Raw genomic sequence first — 19,705 nt, forward strand, 5'->3', positions numbered from 1 at the left:
AGGAAAGGGCTATATTGGTACCAAACACTAAACATCCTTGGTTTCTCTGCTCTTTGTCCTTGGAGATAACTGCTGGAGTCGGGTAGGGTGTACTAAGGGCCTTGGTCTGTGTCAATAGGTATTTGTTGACAACAGGCCAGTTTCAAGCCATTAAGAATCTAGTTTTATTGGCATGTCAGGAAGGCAGCGATTGTTCTGTTTTCCTGGCATAGCTATTCCATGAGGCAGGCTGGAACTTGTCCTGTTTGCCTAAGTCTCAGTTAAGTCTCCAGGGAAAGGACAATCAGGTGGCATCATTTGGAGAGCATCTCTGACTCGGGATAGGAAGAAGTCCACTGAGTGACCATGGCAGTGGGTCAGCTTCTCTCCTGCCCCCACATCACAGGATTCTGGCAGCTTTGTGTTTGTCATCTTGATATCCTGGGGACAGACTAGCTCTTCTGGGGAAGACTGACTTAGTTGTGATAGGAACAAGGTTGTATGACAAAGCTGGGGTTTAATGATCCTATAGGCTCCTGAACAGTCTTTTGTAAGGAGTAGCTCAACCACTGGAGAGGAAGGAGCAGGCTTTGCATTCCTTCAGACCCAAGCTTGGGTGCTTACTGGCTGGGTAACTCTTGGCAGGTGACTTAAACTTTCTGAGCCTCAAACTCCTCATTTTGTTATCAATGTTGTTATGAAGACTAAATGAGATAACATGCCAGAAAACTCAGACAATTCTGGCTCACAGAAAGGGCTAAAACATGGTGGCTATGGTGTTATTGGTGTCAGTTATTACTGCCATGATGCTGAAACTTGGGGCATGGAAAATGCCCCTCAAGACTTCACTTCAGGTATTAATCCTGTTCTTTGATTGTCCTCAGTGAACAAGATTTAATAGTAGAGTCTAGCACAGGTAGCTGAAGTAATTCTGGACCTTGAAAGACAGTGGGTTTCTTCAAACAGATTAATTGGAGGAAGTAAATTCTGAAAGTCAGTTTTGAACAACACAGTCCGTCCTATAAATCAATATGCAAACATGGGTCTATGACTTTTTCTGATGCTGCTCTTTGATGAATAGCCCCATTTAGAGGCAGGGCAGATTTTCTCTTTATTACCTTCACAGTGTGTCTAACCTCCATCTCATGCATCTCAGCACACTAAAATAATTTTAAAATCATCAATAAGATGAGACCACTCAAGTTTAGTGATCAATTTCCTAGCCTATTGGATAAAAATCAAGTCAAATTACTGTTGGTAATTTAAAAAATAACCCAGCATATAATAATAATGCAAAATTATTTATTAGTAAAAAAGAGAGAATTTGTTCGTTATACAGAAAAATAAAACAATGGAACATTCCCTACAAAAATGTCAACTGTGAGTTGACAATTTTTTGTACAGCAGGCATGGTACTATGACCAGGTTTGAGGAGTTCATCTTAATACCTATATTAGCATCAGAAAATTGAAAACAGTGACATGTAAACTGTGTCTGTGATATTTTGTTAACAGGTTGCATAAAGCAAAGTGTTATCTAGATGTGGTAGAAAAGTAGCTATACCCATGCCATGTTCCAAATTAGTGTCGTTTCTATTAACTATAGCAGATGTCACAGTTTGTTTCCCTCTTATAGAAATCACTGGCAGTGGCTGCCGAGGGTGCGAAGTCCATGCAGTCGGTGCTGGGGTAGAAGTACTCAGCTGTTCTGACTGCCTCCAAGTGCTCCGCCTCACAGGATGCGCAGTAGCAGACTGAGGCTGGGGCTGCAGGGAAGCAGTTGTACTGGGCATGCGAGGGCAAATGATGGTAGGAGTAGTCTTCCTGAGAATGGCCATGGTTTAGGGTGTCCAGAGAAGGGGGAGAACTGTAATTATCCGGAGGGTATGAAGGCAGCTGAGCCGGTGAGTAACTGTAGTCTAAGGAGCCAGAGAGAGTGGAGGAATCTGAAGGTGATCCTGGGGTCTAGAGAGTGAAAACCAAGGAGCAAAGAGCTCAGTAACTTAAACAGGATCAAAAGAAGAAAGCACCGTGGATTTATTCACACAGAGTAAGAAAATTAGGGGTAAAATCCCCAAACACAGAACCCAAGTCTGCAGAAGTAATTTTATTTGCTGACTACATATTTTCATGATACCACATTCTGTATTTACCTATTTCTTTCCAACAATAAATTGCCTTGCTTTACTGGCTTCCTTTGTTATTACCATATATTAGAGGATGTTTTGTTCTTAAACCACAAAATCCTATTGTGCTTCGGATCACCTGTGTATTGAATCCTTCTGTTTGCCACAATATAAGGGGCAGGTGGCACCTTGGATATTTCTCCACACCCTTGATGGAGAAGAACCAGGTGAGCACGGAACCTGCCCAGGGAAAACTTGGATCCAATAGGACCCAGCCTCTGGGCTATTTCCCATCACACAAGTCTTGTTCCCTGAGGAAAAAGGTACACACTTCCTTCTCTTTATGCAAGTTACCAAGAAACTTGAAGGCTTTCTTAGAAGGGCAATAGGTGTTTGGGGCCCAGTATTTCCCCCATAATAATATGCATATTCTGTAGTGTTAATTTCAATTCCTTCTAAAATTTAGTCTGATGCCCATATAGATGTCTGAAGAAAATCAAAATAAAAAAGTATTCAAATTTCTTCAAAAAGAAAAACACTTTAAAGTTTTAAAAATTATGAGTTTCTAAAATAACTAATATCTATTAATAGAAACCTTACTTCATTTAAAAAGATGACACATTTTCAAACACTTGAGATCTATCTAGAACACAAAATTCAAATTAATTAAAAGATTAGGCTTCATTTTTACTAACCATCTCAGACCCAAATGAGTTCCTATGCCTACGGCAGATCCAAATAACCAGTTATTGGAGTCAACTCAGGAACAAAACACCAAAACCCCTTTATCTGAATGAAATTTCATAGTACGTACAAGCAGCCTTAATCCTGTTTTCAAGATCTCAAAAATCCAAGGGCCATTGTTTAAACTACCGATTTCTAAATTAGTAGATGTTTTAACTTCACAATTAAAAAACATTAAGTATTACCAGGAAACCTTTTTATTGCCACATATCAACTTACTTGGAAAATCATAATTGTGTATCCAAAGGCTTATGCTCTGCAACTGTGACTATCTTTATACATTGAATTTTAAATGATTCCTTGTTTCTGGATGGTTTCCTTGTTGATAGACTTTGTATAATTTCTCAGGAGATGACGCAAACTCTTACAAAGCATCACTACCCCAGAGTTAGCAACAATCAGGTTGTATAAAAAATGAAGATAAATTACCAGGCTCTGGTTAAAGCAGAAAGGGGTGGCCGGGAAGCTGTCTGGGAAATAGTGTGGAGGACTTTGCATGCAGTTGGGCAACGGCTCTGACAGTGTGTCAGTCTGAAGATAGGAATCAAAGATCTGGTCCAGGCAGCTTGGATTTTCTTCACAAGAAACACAAGTGTTAAATTCTCGGGGTTGAAAATAATTTGGTGTGGAAGACATCGATTCAGGCTCAAAATACAATCCTAGAAGAGAAGGAATTTTTTTTTTTTTTTGCAAAATTGCAAAATGGATTTGAATGGAGTTTTCTTCAAAATTTTAAAGAGTTACTGTTCTAGGAAAAGCACTTAAGAAATTCCAGAAAAGTAAACAGGTAGGCAGTAACTTTTTAGTTATCTTAGTTAATTCAAGTGTTAGTGAAATGAATCTAGTTAACATTGTGGCAACTGGCTTTCAGTGTGGCTAGGGTAAAAATGAGGCATGGTGGCCTGACCTGTGTCCAAGTGTCAAAGTGGAATAATGGTTCAAGCCTCTGCCAACACGGACTACAAAAGCATCGACAGCCTGCCCCTATCTGTAATTCAGGTAACCCTCTTAGAAGTAAATCAGAGGTATGTTCAAGGCTTTAAGAAAACTTCTGATGCTGTGGGAAATAATTCTCTTGATTCAGGGCTATTGTCTTCACACTTAATAATTTAAATTTTGAGGAGAGGGTTTTGAGAAGTGACATGAATGACGATGCAAAGGATAAAAATGGAAACCAGAAACTTCTTTATGGAAAACAGTACTACTTATTTAAAATTACAAAAAGCAAAGCATTTTCTTAGTGGACATGTTAACAGGAGAGTACACTGAAAACCATGTTAAATACAAAACAAAAACAATTCGGAAACATCACTCCTTTTCCATTTTAGTATTAATAGGACTGACATGTAATAATTATCCTTAAGTGCTCAAGGAAGAGAGGTTTAGAGTATGCCCACCAAAGGGGCTCAAGGATATTGAATTTTCTTTCTTTCTCTCTTCTTCTTCTTTTTTTAAATCTCAAGTTCCTTTACGTTAGAGTGACACATTCAGTGGGAACCCCCATCAGCACAGGTTTTCTTATATATGACCTTCTTAAACTTTTACCTGCTGAGTGGCATAGGAAGGACTGTTTATGTAATAGATTTATTCATATTGGGCTGGGAAAACTTACACTTGTTTGAACTGCTTTCAGGGAAGAGAGAAAAGAAGGGGAGGGAAGCCCCTGTCGGCTAGAAGCTAAATGAACAAGAACAAAAACATATTTTAGTGTCTCAGGATGTTCTATATTCCAACTACTAGTGCATTAAAAAATATATATAACATATTCTAAAAAAAAATTCATCTTGTAGTCAAGTTGGGTTACTTGCAGATGAAAAGCTGGGATAAATGTGAAGAACATGGTCTTGGGACAGAACAGGCAGCAGAGAAGAGACAGTTCAGAAATGAGGGCAAAAACCTGCACTAGTTTCCTTGCTGGGCTTGCATCTGGAGTCACTATGCCTTTTTCACCTTCTGATTGGTTGGATTCCAATTAAATGGTGGTGCCTATCTTAACCCCTGAATCAAGCACTGGAAGACCTTTGAGATGGACTTTTGAAAAAGTTTTTAAGGGAACTGTAATGCGGGCTGTACTGACCTGCAGAAGATGGTGCGACTGGATCTGAAAGGTGGATACTGGTGCCTCCGGACAACTGCCAAAGCAAGAATATGACCATGAAGCAAAGAGAAGCATATCATACAGGGAAAGCTAAGACTCGGACGGGAACTGTTTCCTGCTGCTGTAAGGTAAGCCAGATTCTTTCTTCTAAAAAAGGTTGTCTCCCTTAAATACAACCAATGCTGTATTTTTTTAGATTCAACTTTTATGTTTTTTGTTTGCTTGGGTATTTTTCATGATATTAGAAATTTAATATTAAATTTTGATACTCTTAATTTTTAAGTTGTTAATTTTGATAAAAATAATTTTTATGTTACAGAAATGTAACACTTTGAGAAAACTCAACAAAGTGCTTTCCTATTAAACTATTTAGTTTCCAATAGTGAGGAGTCACATTTATATAATTCAACTAGAACTTAGTTGTTTTCCTCAATTTTCACATAATATCTGATTTCTTAGTCTTAGGAATACATTTTTCTGAAAGAACATAAGTCCTAACTTTGTTAAGCCCGAGAAGCTAAAAAATATTCACAGTCTTACTATCTATGAACTATTAAAATAGAAAATATTTTCTTAAAGGTACAATCAGGAGTTGAAGCTGATTACAACAGTTGAAGTAGAATCGACATTCTAGTCTAAGGTCAGGAAATATTTCAGCTCTTTATAAGTTTTTTACCATTTTTAAATAAACGTTGCTCTTTTCATTACTGTATTTTAAACTTAATGTTTATGAAACTGTGCCTTTAAACTATTTACAGCAAAGCAGCCTGCATTTTCCTGTTGAATGGATAATTATACTAATGGAGTAATTTAGGATTTTTTTTTTTTTTTTTTTTTAAGATTTCAGGCGGCAGCTTTAAATTTTAAAGGGACAGTGTTGCTGTGGGATTCTGGTCTGGGAAGTTGATCTCACCACACCTCTCTTGGGTTCCAGGGCATACTCACTTCCGTACACTGAGCTACTGGGAGAACTGCACAGTCAGCCACTGCTGAAACAGGAGGTGGTGTTCATTCTGAAAATGATCCATGCTGTAATGTCATGAACCAGGAAGCTGGAATCCTTTACCAGCTCTTTATGCAAATATTTGGCTACAGCTTGAGCTGGAGGACTTGGAAGGAGTGGGTTTTAAAAAATCTGTTTCATTGTAGAGCTCTCTTTAACCCCATTTCTCCCCTGGATTGGCCTGTTTGCCTGCTCCCTGTTATCCTGTTGTTATCTCCCTGAGGTATGTTTACAATATCCTACTTGGTATTATCTTTCTAGTCATGGGTTCACTTTCTACTTTGTCCCAACAATAAAAAGAAAAGCACCTTTCTCTTAGGTTTCAAACAGCACAAAACCTACAATCACTACTTTATAAAAACACATCAAGGCTGTTAAAAAACAAACTAATGATTAAAAAAAGGTAAATTATATATTTTGATAAGTACTATCTCTTTACCCTGAAGACAAAAGAAATGTGTGTGAGAGAGAGGGGGGGAGGAGAGAGGGAGAGAGAGATAGAGATAGAGATAGAGATAGAGATAGATAGATAGATAGAGAGAGAGAGAGAGAGAGAGAGAGAGAGAGAGAGATAGTATTTGCAAATTAATCTGGTTGACAGTGTTTTTAAGTTAAATTATCAGTCTGGCATGCACATGCACATAGTTTCTCTGGCACTGCTTGAGATCTGATATTTCTCTCAAACTATAACTTCATGTTTTCATGCTTAAATTTTTAACTGTGGAAACTACTCTGACTTTACAACAAATTAAGATAAATTTCTTCCTGTTTTGTAATATTTGATACTATTAATTCTCTCTTTGGCTTAAAGTTTCCCAGAGGTGTCCTTTAACAATTGAACAATTGAAGATAATCTCCATTAAGCTAGAAAGGCCTACCTACACCAAAGAGCAGGCATAAATTACCCTTGGGTATTTGCCATCCTTGCCTACTGAATATACTTTTGCAGCATTCCTAGAATCTCAGATCCTTCTGATGGCTCCCAGTGAGGGATTTTATATCTGGCTTGCCTTCTGAAATTATGTGTGTTACTTATACGTGCTTGTGAAGGAATAGGCTGACAAAATCTTCCAGGAAGCAGAGTAGTATTTTTCCTGCAAGGTGCTGGGTCAGGAGTCCTGCTTTATTTCTCCCCAGGAGTGTGTGTGTTTATGTTGGGGGTGCGGATTCAGAAAAAGTAAGTCTTAACTGCTCCAGGGAAACTGATTAGATACACAAATGAAATGCTTTCCACTTGCTTTACCTTCTGTAGCTTGCTAACAAGGGAACAGTGGTTAAACCAGTCTGTAAGGACCCTATAGCAATAAAGTTGCTTTGCCCAAATGGGATTTCTGCAGGTGCAGTTGAGGCAGAATTCTAGGAAGTATCAAAGCTCATTAGTGAAAGATATTGTTTTGTACTGAACATCTTGACTGAGACAGTGGGGAGGGGGAGGGTGTTTCAGACCTAATTTTATTAATTATATATAACCATCTCTGAACTGAAAGGATCAAAGTTACCAAACTCCTGCTTAGTATGGATGGGTTTTCTGAAAGAGAACTTAGAGAGTCAATAGGTGGGAAGGTTTTTTAATGCTAAATATAATACTAAATATGAAACAACCTTGGTCCTACCTTTTGCTCAACCAATAGCAACTGAAAGACTGTGAACTTTAGCTATAATAGAGGAATGCAGATTTCTGATCTACTTATCCCCTCTGGTTATTATAGAAACTAAATGAAACAATGAGTGTGCAAAAGTACTTTTAATGAAGAACCACTGTGAAGCCTTGTATAAATGTAATGAATTTTTAGTGACCAGAAATCCTGCAGGCAGAGATATTAACTTCTCTAGCTGTATTACAAATTCACAGCAAACTCACACCTGACTTCTAAACTCTGAACAGAGGGTTAGATTAAGATTATTGAATAGCTGACTTTCAATCCCTGGTTGTAATTTTATTTAAGTTTCTTTTCCCAGATAATATTTATTGGCACTCACTGTATGGAAACCACTCTTCCAAGCACTTTATATGCAATAGCTCATTGAATCCTTACAAAATCCTGTTATCCCCAATTTAAAAGATAAGGGTAAACAGGCAAGAAAGATGGAGTAATTTGCTGGAAGATACAGACCATGGAGGAGCTGAGATCTGAACTCAGGCCATTTGGCTCTGAACCTGTCTCACTACTCCTACATACTTTGCCTCCTCCCATTTCAGGAGATTCATTGCCAAAAGCTCATTTTGTGAAGTTGGACATTGAACATAAACAGCACCAGGCACAAAAACCGTTATAGGGCATATGCCCACAGGTTGGATAAGGACCAATCCTAATAGAGGCAATACGAGCCCCAGCTGCCTGATCCTCCACACCCAAATCAACTCACAAGCAATGTACTGTCTATGGAGGCTTTCAGTAAGAGCTCTCCTCCTGGGGGATGACTTCCACTCATTTTTGTTGGGTTCTGCTGCTGCCCTAAGCAATCCTTTGTGCTTTAGAAAGGGATACAGTATGTCAGGGTACCTTATGATTGCCCAGACCAAATCTGTAATAACCTGGACCTCCATACATCTTAAGGAAGCAGTTCTATGTATACTCCAGAGATATGGCTCTCTTGTGTTGGGAACTTCAGTGACTAGTGATTTACAGACAAATGACCTCAGAAGCTGAGTTTCAGAAGAATAAGGAGGGTGGGAAAGATGGTTCACAGATAGGTTAAGCTGGAAGGGCTCCCCTATATGAGGTGAATTTCTAGGAGAGATTTTCCATGGGTATGTGAGGGCTGGACTTACACTGTCTTCCTAAAACAGCAACAATCTACTTACCTGGCTGACTCTTTTCCTGAAGAGAACTAACAAGCCTTTTATACCCAACTTTGACCAGTGACAGATGAACTCCCCCAAATCCTGATCCCCACAACATGCCCCGCCTGTTCTTTGTGGCTTCCTGGGGTGAACTGGGATGAAGTTGGGCATAGACATTGTAAGAACATCTGAGGAAGGCAGATGGTCCACACCTTCCTAATATTGGGCTGAATGAGGTCTATTATGGGCTGGGGAGGGAATGAGGGGTTCATGCTTACGGTTCCCCCTGAGGCTGCCTGGTGTGCTCTCCTTTGCTGCAACAGCTCCTTCACTGTGATCTTCACCCGGACACCTTGATACACCTTCGGTTTTTCTGGGAAAAGGCAACTGAGTTAGTGGTCAAGTCCAAGGTCTGGTATCAGGCTGCATAGTGATGACCCCCTTTAGAGGCTGTGTCCACCAAGGCCAAGTTTCTAGGTTTGGACAACACAACGAGAATGCTAAAAGATAGCCAGAAATTTCAAAGGATTAAGAGAGGCTGAGCAATTTCTAGGGCCCCAGTGGGAACAGAACACATGGAAATTTGTGGGGTCATCCACCCCAGGCTGGGCCCATCCTAGAACAATAGCATACAGGTGTCTCTGCTCAGGAATATGGAGGCCAATACAGGGTTGCCCACCACCTTGGCTAAGGTGGGAGACCCTGGAGTTCTGGGTCCAGCCTGCTGGGAGAAGGTATTATGGATCTGATTCATAGTAGCTGACAGCCCACTTCACCGTGATGTTCCCACTGGTGTTAAGTCTCTTCCATTTCCCCCAGTCCAGGCCTGACTTCTGGGGAGGCTACGACCTCTACGTGCCCTTAGCCTGGAAGCCAGCCCCAGCCCTGGGACAAAGTTTGGTTTGGTCAGCCCTAACCTGGGCCGGTGGGACCAGAGAGAGAACCTAGTAAAGAGTCTCGGTCCACTTCCTCCCTCCTCTCCTTCTTCTGCCATCTCTCTTTCGCCCTTTTTCTCCGCCTTTCCCGCTCTTCACATTTTCCTCCTCCCTCCTTAGGCCCTGCTCTAACTCTCCCCTTCTTCCCCTCTCTCCCCACCCCCTCCCTGTCTGGTGCAGGCATTTCCCAGCGGCGCACGGAGCCTTGGGGGAGAGTCCGCGCAGCGCGAGCTCTGGGAAAAGCCGTCCGGAGGCTTCCGAGGACCGCGCAATCGTTAGGAGGAAGCCTTTCGGGAGGAGCCACCCCTGAGCTAGCTGGGCCAGGCGGATTGCCCCGGCGAGTCGAAATGGCCAGGTGCGCGCCATAGAGGTCTGCCGGAAGGACCCCAGCGCCGTGTAGGGAAGGCCACGGCCCTGCAGAGCTGCAGTGAGTAGGCCGGGCAGGCTGTAAGGCCAAGCCGGGCCGGGCCGGGCGAGCTTTAGAGGTGGGATCGGCCGAGGAGCCCTGTAGGACTCCTGCCCTGACCTCGACCCTGGAGTGAGCGCCTGGGAATAGCGCGGGGTGGGGCCGGGCGCGGCGGCTGGGGGCGGCAGTGCGTTTAGCCTGGGCATCTGGTGACAGTGCTAGACCGCCAGCGCCTCGCCTGGTCACTGCAGGGACCGCAGCCGGATAGCAGGGAACCCCTCACCCCAGACCAGAGACAGGGTCTCCCCAGGAAAGGGGTCGCGCTCTTCTTCTCCCAGACCCAGGGAATCTTGCTCTTGGCCCGCAGAGCCCAGGCGCCGCGTCCTCTCCGTATTCAGTCTCCTTTCCTCCCGCTCCCACTTCCTCGCTCGGTTCGGGACTCCGTGGGCAGTAGACGCGTCTTGGGGTCGACACAGAGACCGCCACAGCCCAGTTTTGTGCTACCGATGCGCTCTGCTCGCGTCACGGGTTCACGGTGAACCTCTAGCTCCCCCGCGCCGCCGTTTCTGGGCGCGCAAGGTCCGCGCCGCGAAGTCCCAGGACAAGACGGTGGAAAAGTGGGAGGGAGGGCAGGGGTCCTGGGGGTACTCCAATGTCCGGAGCGGCCAACTTGAGTTCTGGGCCTCTGCTCTGGGGAGCAGGCACCAAGTGGGAGCGGCCACAGCTTGGCCCGCGCCCTCTCCGGATCCTGCCCGGCCCTTACTGGCGTGCTCTGACTTTGTGCCTCTCTGTTGTATGCAGGAAAAGCTGTGGAAATACACCCTGATCGAAATGCCCCTGGCCCGCATGATCTGACCCCCAAAGAAGCAGCCGAATTACCGGACATCGTGGTCAGCAGGAACTGGGTCGCAGGCTGGATGCTGCAGCTGCAGGAACTCTGCGCCTAGGAGGGCTCCTGTGCAGGGAGAAAGGCAGAGATGCGACATTTTTAAAGTTTCACAAAGCATCTGGCTGCACCCAGGTCCCTGGAGCAGGAGACACACAGAATTAATGTTTTATACCTTCGGGTATAGGTTTGAGTTTTTCCCCCCTCATGCCAAGTATTTAAAACCTCTAGAAACCCATGATTTGACAATCAATGATTGCGCGATACTTTCAATTTGAATATTCAAAGGCTTAACAAAATGGACTATCTTCTGCAGAAATCCTGCAGACAGGCACCCCATAGGGAGTCCAGAGAAACAGGGAGTGAGACCCCTTTAGGTCCTGACCCTTGCTTTTATTGTATTTTGAGCATTTTGTCCACCTTCCCACAGACAGAGCAGGTGTCCTCAAAGATGCTCTGTATTTCTGCCTCAAAAATAACTCAGAAGCCCAGAGTGACTTAGATTGACCCTCATGACCACCTGAGCCAGGTTGGCTGGCCAGACTGATTCCCACATGCCCAATCTCCATTTAAGGGGAAATCTCACGTTTTGGTGACTGAACATGGCAACCCGTGGGTGTGGCCCAGCAAGGGGTCACTGTGGGCTCAGATTGCAGGCCAGAGGACAGCAGAGGCCTTCCCTCTGCACTTTGTGTCTTTCTGGCTTCACCTGGCCACATGTGGGCTTCCCTGCCCTTTTCATTCTGCTGCCTTACTTGGTCCCAAACACTGAGGTTTCAGCACTGAATTCCTGCCCATTAAGACCTTTTGATCCATTGCATGTCTCTGGGGATGCACATGGGCCTCACCCATGAACAGTTTTCTAAGGCTGGTATTTCATCACTGCACTGTGAGGTCCCTCCTTCTGCTCTTGTCTTTCTCCCTCTAGAGCTACTCCTGCCTTCTAGCTGTAGAAGCACCTGTGAGAAAATGGTGACAAGCTGGGTGCCTGCTCATTTTTGCTGAAAGGACATGGATTTGGTTTTCAAAACTTACTTTGGGGTGAGAGGTGGAAGGGATTTGAGGTCAGGCTGCACCCTTGAGCTAGGCCGAGCCCCTCACAAATGACTTGAGGCTGTGCTAGCTAGCTCATCTTCTCCAAGCACTGGCTGTGCCCTTTCCCTGTGATTTGGAAGATGGAAGAGAGACAGGGCTATGCCAGAGAGGGAGCAAATCCTCTGTAACAACACTAGGAGACAGGGGTTTCTTTGCAAATAACCAGGATAATTCCCAGGATATCAGACCAGGTGATTGTTAAAGCCCTCTGTTCTTTAATCATTCATGAGTTCTCTAGGGTGAGGGATTATAATTAGCCCAAAGGCCTTCAGAAAAATATCTGAATGTGCCCAAATGTATCAGAACAAGGGCATCATATAGAACTCAAGGAAAGGGCATCTCTGAAAATGATAAGTGTGCGACTATGATGAGTGTGAATTGCTTGACAGCTGGAGCCATATGGCTGGGGGAAAGGATCAGGAATGGGGATTCCTGAGGTGGCTCCTGGCAGTAGTAGGCAGGATGGAGGTGTTTGTCCCAAATCCATTTGGGATATATCAGCGTTTGGAGCTTATTTCTCCAAAGGCCCTGGGCCTGTGTCCTGATAGAAGCTAGGCTTGAAGACCAGATGTGAGGAAGGAAAGGGCAGGGGGAATTGAGAAAGTCCCTATCTCTGCATTGTCCTGTCATCTGCCATGCCAGGGCACTGCTTGGAATTAGGGATGGTCTCTTGTCCTCATAGCTTCTTCCATTACTTTTATCTTCTGTTTATTTTTTGGTTTTCTTTTTAAACACCCCCCCCACACACACACCATTTTCCTTCGTCTCTCTTTCTGTTACTGCTTTCCTCAGTTTCTTGCCTGTATTGCTGTTTTTCTCTCTGGTTCCCTATGCTATCTCTATTTCCCCATGTTCTGGGGTGCTGTTCCATATTTTCATGCTTGATCTCCTTCCTAACCTTTCCTTTACACGTGGAGATGGACAGAGATGGCAGGAGGCCATTCTGTTCCCTTGGCAACATCATGGAGGTTCATGCTAATGATAGGCTACTCATTAGAGAAGACATGTGAGGCTTGATGGGGGGTATTCCTTGGAAATCATGGGGTCTGTAGGGACAGAAAAGAACCTGTGTCCCTTCTTCCAGAAGCCTCTGCCTGAGCCATGGCAGCAGTCCTGAGGCTTCTGTGTTGGCTCCTGTTGCTGGGATGAACATCAAGTTGCTGGTCAATAACTTCAGAAAATTAAATTTCCCCATGCCTGACCCCTGTTTGGGGAAGAACCCTTTCCCTTCCCCACACTCTATTCTGGTTGTTAGCCCAATAGTAAGGAGTTTTGGTTTCTGATGTTTCTGTAACTGCAAAATCCCAGCACAGGTATTTAAGAGTCAAACTCCATGCTTGTGCAGGTAGGGAACAATCTTTTCTAAATAGATCCTGGACTCCTCCTTATAAATCTGCATGTATGCTGACACCTGAGCAATCAACTGCTTCTACCCCAAGAACCGCAGAAACCCATAAAAATGGGTAATCTTCACAGATTTTTTGGGGGATACTAGGGATTGAACTCAGGGGCACTAGACCACTGAGCCACATCCACAGCCCTATTTTGTATTTTATTTAGAGACAGGGTCTCACTGAGTTGCTTAGCACCTTGCTTTTGCTGAGGCTGGCTTTGAACTCGTGGTCCTCCTGCCTCAGCCTCCCGTGCCACTGGGATTACCAGTGTGCACCACTGCGTCTGGCCTCATAGACTCTTTAAAGTTCTCATCTGTTGCTCATTGATGTCAGGCACTGTGTTGTATGGTTCCTCCATTTTATAGACAAGGAAGCAGGCTTTCCAAGATGATTGAGCACATCAGTGGTGGAATTGGGATTCATATTTTGATAAGTCTAAACCAGGGCCCTTGGTGTTAACTACAATTGTCGTCTTTCTTATCTTTTATAACAGAAGCTCTTAAAATTTTCTGGACTTTAGCCCACAAGAAATTCACACATACCTTCAACAATATCTACATTTATAAAACAAACTATCCTTGAATCAATGTATATTTATGCATGTGAGGCACTCTGATATTTTCTATCATATTCTAGCTTTTTCATTTCATTCTGTTTATGAGAAATAGATGTTGATTGGGAGTTACTAAGGTAACTTAATGTTACCCTCTCATGAGTTGTAAGTAGCATTGGAGAAGTGGCACTCTTAAGATATGCACACACATCTCTGTGTTGTGCTCGTGGGAGTGTTTTGGTGTGTAGTTTATTTGTGCAAGGAGTCAAAGATGGTACAGCATACTGACTTGAGAGTATTCTGGAAATGCTGGAACCCTGAAGAAGAGACTGGCTGGAGATGAGGATGAGCTGTTAATTGTGCTTCTTAACCATCTGTGCTTCTCAGTCTGGAACCCTCTTGCTGGAAGCACTGTCACTTCTAGGGTGTCTGCCCTGAAGTCCTGATAATCCCTTTGGGGTTTTGATTAAAAACAATAAAAACTGAAAAACTGTGGGTTTTAATCCACTATACCAGGCTCTTTGGCTTGAAAATATAACATTGGACTCAATATTTGGTATTAGGAAGACTCTTTGAAGTAGGAGGGACTTAGAGTCTTTTCCCAATATCTCTGCTGATAGCTGTTTAGCCTCTGGCTTCATGGCTTGGCTGAGAGCCTGGCTCATAGCAGAATCTGTATAGAGGAAATGAGAGCTCATTATTTATAAGGCAACCCGTTCCAAGATTGGACTTGGAACAGTCTAAGTCCAACATGGTGATCAGTGATTGAGCCATAATTCAATTAGGTATTAATTGAGCAGCACTATGTACCAGGCATGGTATCAAACACCAGGAATACAAAGAAATAAGTCCTGGTTTTTGCTATCAATGGCTCTGTTCTCTCACTTCCATTACAAGTTTGTTTAGTTCTATTACAAGTTTGTTTAGTTCATTCATTCATTGAACAACCATGTGTTGATTATCTGTTCTGCCCCTGTCTAATGCTCGTATGAGGAAGTTATCATGCCTACTCTCTACCCAAGCTTTCTGTTCTTGAGGCCTCCACCTGCAGTTTCTCTGGTTCTTCATAAATCTGTTTTTCAAGTCTCTGGTTGACCTTTTCACTGAGCTCAGAAACCCTTCAGTTTGTCCTTAACCATCTTAAAGTCAGTCAGCAGTACCAAAATCAATAGAATAGATTTGCTTTTGAAGTTTTAAACTGAAAATTTTAACTGAAAAAAAATTTGGTAGTCATTAGTATGCAAATGAAACTACAGAGCATTATGTTTTTCTCCCAAATTAGGAGGTTTTATAATATTTAGGTACTGGCATATTCAAAGACTTTCAGTATATGGAAAAGGGATAATTTATTCCCTCCAAATTTGACTACAGCTCTAAATTTTCCTTATTAATGCAAAGTTCCTTTGTCACCTTGAGTTTGGACACTGTTACCATATTTCTTGTGGGAAATATCAAGTTCCAAAAATTGAATACATGGAGGAAACAGGTAAGTATTAAGTCCTAGAATGAACATTTGACCCATATGAAAATGACCAGGAAGTCTATTAGGTGAAAGCTATTCAATGGTTTGTCAATTTCTTCCCATAAGACACACTTGAAGTTTTAATTTTTTTTCCTTTCAAAGTTTCCATGAGGAACAAGAACCTGATAATTTATCCCTTAAAAAATGACATCATATTATACACTTCTTAAAAAATTCATCTTTTACTTACAACATTTTTATTACACGATATTTGAGAAATACAAAAATACATCAAGAAGATTGTGATGAACCCAACTTCTATGTATAACCATAAAACTATATTTTAAAAAGAATACTGTGATGAAAATCTATGAATGTATCACCACGGTTAAGAAATAAATGGTTGAATGTTCTTTTATTTTTGACTAAATTGATTATTAAGCATTGAAACTTGGGTTTTTCCACTCAAGATACTTTGTTAGGGGAAAGGTTAGCAGGACCACCTATCAATTTTACCAGTGCGATATCTAATTCCTAGATATTATTATTATTTTGGTTCCCATTGTTTTTCCTTTTGGAATATGTAACATTTTTTTACTGTTTTCTTTTTTTCCTAATGTACTGAAAATTACATTGCATATTGCAAACCTACATGATTACTTAGTAGGGGTCATGGTGGTAGAGCTCTGCTGTATCAAGAATCAAATATAATATGGTCTCATCATTTGCAAGTAACTGTAGAAGGTTTTATTATTATTTATTCAGTTTGACCCTGGGGGATTCTACTTTCTGATTTGTTTATCAGACTTGTTTTAACAACACTAAATATAATACCAAGCAACAAATAATTTTTATTTATAAGTCTTATTGATATAGTCATGTCAATGCTAAATGAAATGTCAACATTTTCCTGTGCTATTTCAAAAGTTCAGTGATTTCCTTTCTTAAAGACATTTAAAAACACTAAATCAATTATCTTAAATATGTAGCTACTAAAGCCCAAGATCCACCTAGTGTCTGAATTTGTAGAACTTGTCTACTGGAGAGAATTTTCTCATTTACTGGTTTCAGGGAGCTGTCATCCACTGAGTCAAGGACTAAATAGTTGTTCATCTTTGTGGTCTAGTTTTAGCTCAACCTACCACACATTTAGTGAACACCTACAACATGCAAAGCCCTGAGCCATGTGCTGGAGAAACAGTGATGAGCCCTCTATGTGTCCTTCCTTGTTTCTTTAGCTAGTGAATCACTTTCTTTAGAGTGTGTAATTTTGCACTTCACTTTTCTAGAGTCAATAGGTGGTGAGTATGGTGTGTGAAAAGAATAGTACAATATTGTTTTGAATAGAAAGTATACTTTAGACAGAACACAGTGATTGAAACCAATGGATAAATATAATTTTGGTATATGGTTGACAGAATCACTATAATGCAATGTGAATTAAACCTTGGACATCAATAGTTATTTTGGTACTTTAAATATAACTGATGTTTAATTCCTTATGACTGTATCATTTAGATTTACATTTTGAAAATGGATTACAAAGATACTTTTCTGTGTATATATGTAAATATATATTTTACTATTGGGGTTAGTAATTCTTTTCCCTTTGTAGAATTTCCTTTGCAGCACTTCATTCTTCTTCCTCTACCACAATAGTACCATGACATTGTATTATTAACTGAGCTGTGGCAGGTCATAATGATCATTTAAAAGTATTATTAAATAAATAAGGTAAAGATGTGGTTTTATTCTCTCATTCTTTGGGGTTTGAATAACATTGTAAGAGAAATACAAACACTTCCAACTCCATGCTCTGTCTGATTCCAGTGATTCACGGATAGTTGTCTACATTGCAGTTTTTGCATGGATATATTTCACTTTTGGCTTTTTTTGGACTTTCTTATCTAGTCAGCTTTTTAAAGTAGTTTGAATTTGACATTACTATCTCTGCTTACTTTAAATCTTACATATATGCTAAATCCTGGCAGGGCCTGAAAGAGATGGAGTTTTGAATCTAAGCTCTTGAATTTTCTCTAGCTTTCCTAGAGAAGAGCAGGTTCAAAGAAGGAGGGGGAGAGAAGAATGTACACTTTTCCATATGTTGGTATTGGGCATGAAAGTGTGGTTGGTCTCCACATGCAGTAGTAAATTGGAAGTATTTGAGAAGGGAGCACTTTCTTTGTAGACAAGAAGACAAATGCCCCATTTTCTGGATTGTTAAGAGCATGGTATTTTATGAGTGGTGGAATGAAATTGTTGATCATGTGTGGTCATTTCCAATTATGACAGTGTAAGTAATAATTTTTATAGTAAAATTATTTTTAAAACAGCAACAACAACAAAAATTGGGAGAACTCAAATGAGAAATAGGAGAGGGAAATAAACATAATTTTCATGTTTTAATTTTGTAGCTTTTTTTTCACTTTTTAGCAAAAATGTTCCCAAAACAATAAAACAAATTATAAGAAGTAGAGAAACACATTGTAAAGCTGAAGAGATTTTTTTTTATTGGTTGTTCACAACATTACAAAGCTCTTGACATATCATATTTCACACATTAGATTGAAGTGGGTTATGAACTCCCAATTTTTACCCCAAATGCAGATTGCAGAATCACATCGGTTACACATCCACAATTTTACATAATGCCCTATTAGTAACTGTTGTATTCTGCTACCTTTCCTATCCCCTACTATCCCCCCTCCCCTTCCCTCACATCTTCTCTCTCTACCCCATCTACTGTAATTCATTTCTCTTCTTGTTTATTTTCCCATTCCCCTCACAACCTCTTATATGTAATTTTGTATAGCAATGAGGGTCTCCCTCCATTTCCATGCAATTTCCCTTTTCTCTCCCTTTCCCTCCCATCTCATGTCTCTGTTTAATGTTAATCTTTTCTTCCTGCTCTTCCTCCCTGCTCTGTTCATAGTTGCTCTCATTATATCAAAGAAGACATTTGGTATTTGTTTTTTAGGGATTGGCTAGCTTCACTAAGCATAATCTGCTCTAGTGCCATCCATTTCCCTGCAAATTCCATGATTTTGTCATTTTTTAGTGCTGCGTAATACTCCATGGTGTATAAATGCCACATTTTTTTTATCCATTCATCTATTGAAGGGCATCTGGGTTGGTTCCACAGTCTAGCTATTGTGAATTGTGCTGCTATGAATATCGATGTGGCAGTATCCCTGTAGTATGCTCTTTTTTTTATTGATTGTTCAAAACATTACAGAGCTCATGATATATCGTCTTTCATACATTAGTGTAGTATGCTCTTTTAAGGTCTTCAGGGAATAGTCCGAGAAGGGCAATAGCTGGGTCAAATGGTGGTTCCATTCCCAGCTTTCCCAGGAATCTCCATACTGCTTTCCAAATTGGCCGCACCAATTTGCAGTCCCACCAGCAATGTACAAGTGTACCCTTTTCTCCACATCCTCGTCAGCACTTGTTGTTGTTTGACTTCATAGTGGCTGCCAATCTTACTGGAGTGAGATGGTATCTTAGGGTGGTTTTGATTTACATTTCTCTGACTGCTAGAGATGGTGAGCATTTTTTCATGTACTTGTTGATTGATTGTATATCCTCCTCTGAGAAGTGTCTGTTCAGGTCCTTGGCCCATTTTTTTTTAAAAATCATTTATTATTTGGAATTCATTAGCATTACTCTTGTTCCCTCCAAGCACTTTTAGGCTAGATAACCAAAATGGATAGTACATGTGTATGGGCCTGTGTGTGTCTCCTTTGTTATTAACTGACTTTGTTAAACACCAAGAAAGGGGTTTGATGCTTTAAGAAGAATGTATACATCATTGCACTCACTGCATTTTCTTGAGTTTGGAGGTCTGTTTACTGAGCTTTACCTAACTAAGAACCAAGCAACTTCAAGTTGTGAAGAGATGAATGGACATAATACATTGGCAGATAACATCCAAGTAAGTGATATGAGCATGTCTAATATTTAGCATTATAATCAAAAGCTGAAGTTATGTGGAAATATGTAGATATTATCTATAATAATTATTATATTAATGTTATATATTATATAAAATATCTATATATCTCTCTGTGTGTGTGTGTGTGTATATATATATATATATATATATATATATATATATATTACATTAACAATATTGTATTGTTGCTTCTTAGTAACAAATGGTGAGTAGTTATATATTTTACACAATTAATTCAGAAAAAATGACTCAGACTGCCATGAGGATCCCTAAATCCATAGAGGG

General features: G+C 41.0%; 1 protein-coding gene across 2 annotated transcripts; it reads right to left on the reverse strand.

Annotated features, from left to right (window-relative positions):
• Positions 1–1,338: 1,338 nt before the first annotated feature.
• POU2AF3 (POU class 2 homeobox associating factor 3) lies at positions 1,339–9,798 on the reverse strand (the record flags this gene model as incomplete). Of its 2 annotated transcripts, XM_081280582.1 has the most annotated exons (4): positions 1,339–1,943; positions 3,278–3,507; positions 4,926–4,980; positions 9,013–9,798. In XM_081280582.1, the coding sequence occupies 2 exons, from the start codon at positions 3,482–3,484 to the stop codon at positions 1,575–1,577; spliced, it is 576 nt and encodes a 191-aa protein (XP_081136708.1). In that variant the 3' UTR covers positions 1,339–1,574. The 2 variants fall into 2 exon arrangements, with proteins under 2 accessions (XP_081136708.1, XP_081136707.1); XM_081280581.1 differs by lacking the exon at positions 9,013–9,798 and having other exon boundaries at positions 4,926–5,004.
• Positions 9,799–19,705: the final 9,907 nt, after the last annotated feature.

This window comes from Spermophilus citellus (assembly GCF_964194105.1).
Source record: "Spermophilus citellus genome assembly, chromosome: 2".
Taxonomy (NCBI): domain Eukaryota; kingdom Metazoa; phylum Chordata; class Mammalia; order Rodentia; family Sciuridae; genus Spermophilus; species Spermophilus citellus.